The following is a 6,251-nucleotide window of genomic DNA, read 5'->3' as shown; positions in this document are numbered from 1 at the left end:
TTTTTTTTTTTTTTGAGTTGGAGTTTCACTCCTTTGCCCAGACTGGAGTGCAATGGCATGCATGCTCATGACTACCCCAGTGTCAACCTTCTGGACTCCAGCAATCCTTCCGTCTCAACCTTCTGAGTAGTCAGAACTACAGATGCACGCCACCATGCCTGGCTATTTTTTATTTTATTGTAGAGACGAGGTCTTGCCAAGTTGCCCGTGTTGGTCTCAAACCTGTGGCCTCAGACAGTCTACTCGCCTCAGCCTCCCCAAGTGCTGAGATTACAGGCTGAGCCTTCGAGCCAGGCCGAGTAGGGAGGTCTTTTGTGCTTTTATCTGTGTGACTAATGGAGTCAGTTCAGCAGTGCTTCTGGGTAGAACTGCCGCCCCATATTTCTGTGGCATGTCCTCTGTATGTACCTCTGTGGTTGAGAGTGGCAGAGAGGTGGAACAGTTGGGCAACTGATGATCAATTCTATAAGGAAAGGCAAACACATGCAGATACCTGTACCACATTATTACTCATAAATCTCATGGTCAAGCTACATGAAAGAGCTCCTCTGGTGATTCTGGTGACCAGGTCAACTGCATCATGAGGCCCAGAGGCAGTAAATGACATAAGGTTGCTTTCTACTTCAAATTGAATGTTTATTCTGTAAATCACTTCGAATCCTAAAGATTTTTACTTAGCTATAGATGAATTAACATTCATTGTTGGGCGCAGTGGCTCCGCCTGTAGTCCTAGCATGATTACACAAGGTCACCTGAGCTCAGGAGTTTAAGACCAGCCAGGGCCACATAGTGAGACTTTAAATATAAAAAAAAAATTACAAAAAGGAGCCAGGCATCTTGATGTGCACCTGTATTCCCAGCTGCTTGGGAGACTGATGCAGAAGGATTGGCTTAGCCCAGGGGGTAGAGGCTGCATGAACCAGCCCGGGCACCAGAGTGAGACTGACTAAAACAAACAAAAAAGTAAAAAAGAAGTCACTTTCGTTAGAGTGAGAAGTGGAGTGTCATCCTCTCTTTCCCTTGTCCAGAGCCCTGCTGTAGCCCCATTCTCAGCTTTGCGGACTGTCACTATGGTTTTCCACCATTGCCGCATCTTTCTTTTTCCTCAACAGTTTCAGTCATTTAGTCAGTACCGCTGCAAGACTGCCAAGAAGTCGGAGGAGGAGATTGACTTCCTTCGTTCCAATCCCAAAATCTGGAATGTTCACAGTGTCCTCAATGTCCTTCATTCCCTGGTAGACAAATCCAACATCAACCGTCAGTTGGAGGTGTACACAAGTGGAGGTAAGTGCAGCAGGCTGGCCGCGTGACGGGGAGTTTCCAGCTGCTTGCCATCTGCTCCAAGTGGATAGCTACTACAAGGAGAGCAGTTGGGTCACCATCTCTCAGCAGTGGGCTGTTGGCTGTTCTCTGATGCTTGAGTACCAACAGTGGCAGGGTGCTGATGTTGGGCGCTGCTGGGCTTAGCAGTCTGTTGTCTGTTGGCCAACAGACTGAACTAACCGATTTTGAGATTTGCATTTGTGAGTATTTTTCCATAGCTTTAAATAAGCACTTCTCAGATGTTTTTGATGTCAACTACTTTATACTCTTAAGATATTGAGAACCACAAAGTTTATGTCTAGTTTTTTTATTTTCTTTTTTTTGAGTAAGGCCCTCTGTTGCCCAGGCTGGAGTGCAGTGACACACAGCCACCACAGCCTTGACCTGCTGGGCTCAGGCGATCCTTCTGCTTCAGCCTTTCAAGTAGCTGGAACAATAGGTCTGCGCCACCACTCCCAGCACATTATTATTGATTGATTGATTGATTGTAGAGAAGAGGTCTTGCCAAGTTGCCCAGGCTGGTCTCCAACCCCTGGGCTCAGGCAATCCTCTCACCTCACCCTCCTAAAGTACTGGGATCATACGTGTGAGTCACTGCACCTGGCCACACTCAGCTAATTAATTTTTTGGGCGGGGGTGGGGTGGGGGGTGGTGATGAGGTCTCTCTGTGTTTCCCGGGCTAGTCACAAACTCCTGACCTCAAGCAGTCCTCCTACCTTGGCCTCCCAAAGTGCTGATATTACAAATGTGAGCCACTATGCCTGGGCAAATAAGATAGCTTGGTTCTCATATCTACTTCTGAATACAAACTGTTGCTGTTTTGGTTGAAGTATATAAGGAAAATCTGGCCTCACACAGATACTTGGTTGAGAAAGGAAGGAGTATTTTATTTATTTTTATTACTTATTTATTTTTTTGAGTTGGGGTCTCACTCTGTTGCCCAGACTGGAGTGCAGTGGCACAATCCCAGCCTGCTGGGATTATAGGCGTGAGCTACCATGCCCAACCAAATTCTGTGTTTTTTTTTTTTTTTTTGAGTTGCAGTCTCACTCTGTCACCCAGACTGGAGTGCAGTAGCACGCTCCCGGCCACTACAACCTCGACCTGCTGGGCTCCAGCAATCCTTTTGCCTCAGCCTTCCAAGTAGCTGGAACTACAGGTGTGCGCTACCACGCCCGGCTAAGTTTTGATTTATTGTAGAGATGAGGTCTCGCCAAGTTGCCCAGGTGGGCTCAGGCAATCCACTCACCTCAGCCTCCCAAAGCACTGGGATTACAGGCTAAGCCACCGAACCTGGCTCAAATTCTATTTTGAATGCAAAATGAGGTAGGGTGTAGAATTTTCCACCCGTGGCATCGTTTAAGCACTCAAAAAGTTTGAGATTTTGGAGCATTTCTGATTCAAATTTTCAGATTAGGGATGTTAAATCTGTGCATACTACTACACTGTGTAGTATCAAAGAACATCTGGACTACCTGAACAGTCTATTAAAATACTCCTTCTGGCTGGGCACAGTGGCTCAAGCCTACAATCCTGGCACTTTGGGAGCCCAAGATGAGAGGATCTCCTGAGCCCGCAGGTTCAAGACCAGCCTGGGCAGCATGGTGAGACTTTGTCTCTACAATAAATCAATAATTAGCCGGGCAAGGTAGTACGTGCCTGTAGTTCTGGCTACTTGGAAGCCTGAGGCAGAAGGTTCGCCTGAGTCCAGCAGGTCGAGGCTCCGGTGAGTGTGAGCAGCATGCCACTGCACTCCATTCTGGGTGACAGAGTGAGACTCCAACTAAAAAAAAAAAAATCTGAAATTCAACTAGGATTTTGGCTCATGCCTGTAATCCTAGCACATTGGGAGGCCAAGGCAAGAGGATTGATTGAGTCCAGGAGTTTGGGACCCAGCCTAGGCAATGTAGCAAGACCTCCTCTGAAAAAAAAAAAAATCAAAAAAATTAGTTGTGTGTGATGGCACATGCCTGTATTCACAGTTACTTGGGAGGCTAAGGTAGAAGGATCACCCAGGCCCAGACTGCACTCCAGCCTGGCCAACTGAGTGAGGACCGGACTAAACAAAAAATCCAAAATTCAAAACACTGGTTTTTAGTGGATTGCTCGACCTGTACTTTCAAACAAGTAGTGATAGTTTCTTATAGATTAGGTGCAATGAGGAATTGGAAAATATTAGTGAACTTCTCACTTGTTATATTAAAGTTATTGGGTCAGGTGTGGTGGCTCATGGCTGTAATTATAGCACTTTGGAAGGCTGAGGCCAGAAGTTAGAGACCAGTCCAGGCAGGATAGTGAGACCCTCATTTCTACAAAAAGATTAAATGGTAAAATAAAAAGTAGCTGGATGTGGTAGCATGAGCCTGTAGCCCAGCTGTGGCTGAGGTGGGAGGATCACTTGAGGCCAGGAGTTCAAGGCAGGCGGGTGAAATAGTAAGTCTGTCATCCCCCCAAAAATAGTAATAATGATATAATGTATAGTAATTATAATAATAATATGATAATCATAATAAAGTTATTAGTCTCTTCCATAAGTTGAATGGGTGTTTTACAACTGTGCATGGTTTTGTAAAATACTGGTTCACTGTGTTTTAAAGATCTCACGGACTTCCTGAAAGTAGAGACTTTCGTGAGTAACTTCTTGATGAGAGGGACCCTCTTATAATATCAGGTGTGTTGAGACCAATAAAAAACAAAGTGAACTACTGTCCTGTAAGCAACTACTGGTAAATTTAAGATTAGCATGAGGTTGGTCATGCTATTTCTTGGTATTCCTTTGAAAGCAGGGTTATTCCCTGTTGAAGGAAACTTTTTTTTTTTTTTGAGTTGGAGTCTCACTCTGTCACCCAGACTGGAGTGCAGTGGCCGCTCCCGGCCACCGCAGCCTCGACCTGCTGGGCTCCGGTGATCCTTCCGCCTCAGCCTTCCGAGTAGCTGGAACTACAGGCGAGCGCTAACACGCCCGACTCATTTTTGATTTATTGTAGAGATGAGGTCTCACCAAGTTGCCCAGGCGGGTCTCGAACCCGCAGGCTCAGGCATTCCACTCATCTCAGCCTCCCAAAGGCGCAGGATTACAGACTGAGCTACCGAACCCGGCTGAAGGAAACGTTAAAGGCCGGCAGCAGGTGCCAAGTTTACTGAGTGACATTCAGAGCTCAAACTTGCCTTCCTTTACCTGCCTCCTGCTGAAGTATTCAGTGTCTGTCTCTTTCAGGTGACCCCGAGAGTGTGGCTGGGGAGTATGGACGGCACTCCCTCTACAAGATGCTTGGTTACTTCAGCCTAGTGGGGCTTCTGCGCCTGCACTCCCTACTAGGGGATTACTACCAGGCCATCAAAGTACTGGAGAATATCGAACTGAACAAGAAGGTAATTGCCTGGTAACCTCAGGCCCATCTTCCCAGAGCCAGAGTGTCTATTTCTAGAGAAACTCTTTGATCTCTTAGGACAAATTTTCAGGAGAGGAAAGAGGAGTCTTAAGTCAGTTGAAAATTGAGACTAGCCAGGCTCGGTAGCTCAGCCTGTAGTCCCGCGCCTTTGGGAGGCTGAGGTGAGTGGATTGCCTCAGCCCGCGGGTTCGTAACCCGCTGGGGCAACTTAGCGAGACCTCATCTCTATAATAAGTCAAAAAAATTAGCCGGGTGTGGTAGCGCGCGCCTGTAGTTCCAGCTACTTGGAAGGCTGAGGCGGAAGGATCACCAGAGCCCAGCAGGTCGAGGCTGCAGTGTCCGGGAGCGGCCACTGCACTCCAGTCTGGGTGACAGAGTGAGACTCCAACTCACCAAAAAAAAAAAAAAAGAAAGAAAGAAAATTGAGACTAAAATAGAAAAGCAATGCAGTGAAAATCTGGTCCTGGAAAATTTAGGTGGCTAACAAGACTTTTTAATTCTGTTTTCAAGGCAGAATAGTAACAGCTTTTTACTATTCAAGTTTCACTACTCTTTAAAGAATTAGTAAGTAATTTAGTTCTAAGGTGGTGTATCTATTGATATATGATTGTCTGAGGTGTTTTTCCTAGCCACAGGAAAATAAATGGGTACTTTTTATTTGGTGTTGTTTGTGTGTGTGTATCTATCTTACCTGTCCATTTCTTTATAGGGCTTATTTGAAAAAGCAGGGAAAAATGATCAACTGAGGTGTCCAGAGTTTTAGAGCTGAAATAGGTTTTAGGAGTCACCTTGTCCAGTTCCTTCCTGTTATGGCTAAGATAATGGAGGCTTCAAAACATGTAGCTTAATTGGCAAATGTACGTCTGCTCTCAGACTTCTCACTCCAGAATCAGAGCTTCCTCTAGGTGGTCCAAGGCATGTGCTAGGAAAGTGCTCTGTGTTTCCATCTTAGCTTTCACTGGGCCCCACCAACTTTCAGTTCCTTTCAGGGATGAACTCGAATTCATGTATATTTGTTCCATCTCCTTTTGCAGAGCATGTATTCCCGTGTGCCAGAGTGCCAAGTCACCACATACTATTATGTTGGTTTTGCATATTTGATGATGCGTCGCTACCAGGATGCCATCCGTGTCTTTGCCAACATCCTCCTTTACATTCAGAGGACCAAGAGCATGTTCCAGAGGACCACCTATAAGTATGAGATGGTAAGGGGGCCTCTGTGTGCAGCCCAGGGTCTTTCTAATTAACTGACTCCTTGGTACCTGCGTCAACAGTTTTCTGTGAAACCTCATTCAATATTTTGCTATATTAAGCCAAGTGAGAGCCAGGTGTGGTGGCGCATGTTTGTAGACCTAGCTACTCAGGAGGCTGAGGTGGGAGGATTGCTGAAGCCTAGGAGTTTAAAACCAACCTGGATAATACCCCATCTCTTTAAAAAAGAAAGAAAATTTTACTCATTTTGTATGGTTTTTTCAACATGATTTTTCCCCACTCTGAAGATGATCAACAGGATTTTTTTTTTTTCTTTTTCAAGTT

General features: G+C 45.7%; 1 protein-coding gene across 2 annotated transcripts in view; it reads left to right on the top strand.

The window, feature by feature from the left end:
- The window catches only part of LOC103265646 (eukaryotic translation initiation factor 3 subunit L), a 26,922-nt gene that overhangs the window by 7,546 nt on the left and 13,125 nt on the right, over positions 1-6,251 (top strand). For both annotated transcript variants that reach the window (XM_021715142.1, XM_021715141.1), the window contains 3 exons: positions 1,113-1,284; positions 4,541-4,695; positions 5,750-5,920. In XM_021715142.1, the coding sequence (XP_021570817.1) occupies positions 4,591-4,695; positions 5,750-5,920 (276 nt within the window). In that variant the 5' untranslated portion in view covers positions 1,113-1,284; positions 4,541-4,590. The remainder of the gene's footprint in view (positions 1-1,112; positions 1,285-4,540; positions 4,696-5,749; positions 5,921-6,251) is intronic.

Source organism: Carlito syrichta, unplaced genomic scaffold (genome assembly GCF_000164805.1).
Source record: "Carlito syrichta isolate Samal-C Ts95f unplaced genomic scaffold, Tarsius_syrichta-2.0.1 Scaffold306714, whole genome shotgun sequence".
In the NCBI taxonomy this organism is placed as follows: Eukaryota; Metazoa; Chordata; class Mammalia; order Primates; family Tarsiidae; genus Carlito; species Carlito syrichta.
This window is presented reverse-complemented; position numbering and strand designations above follow the sequence as displayed.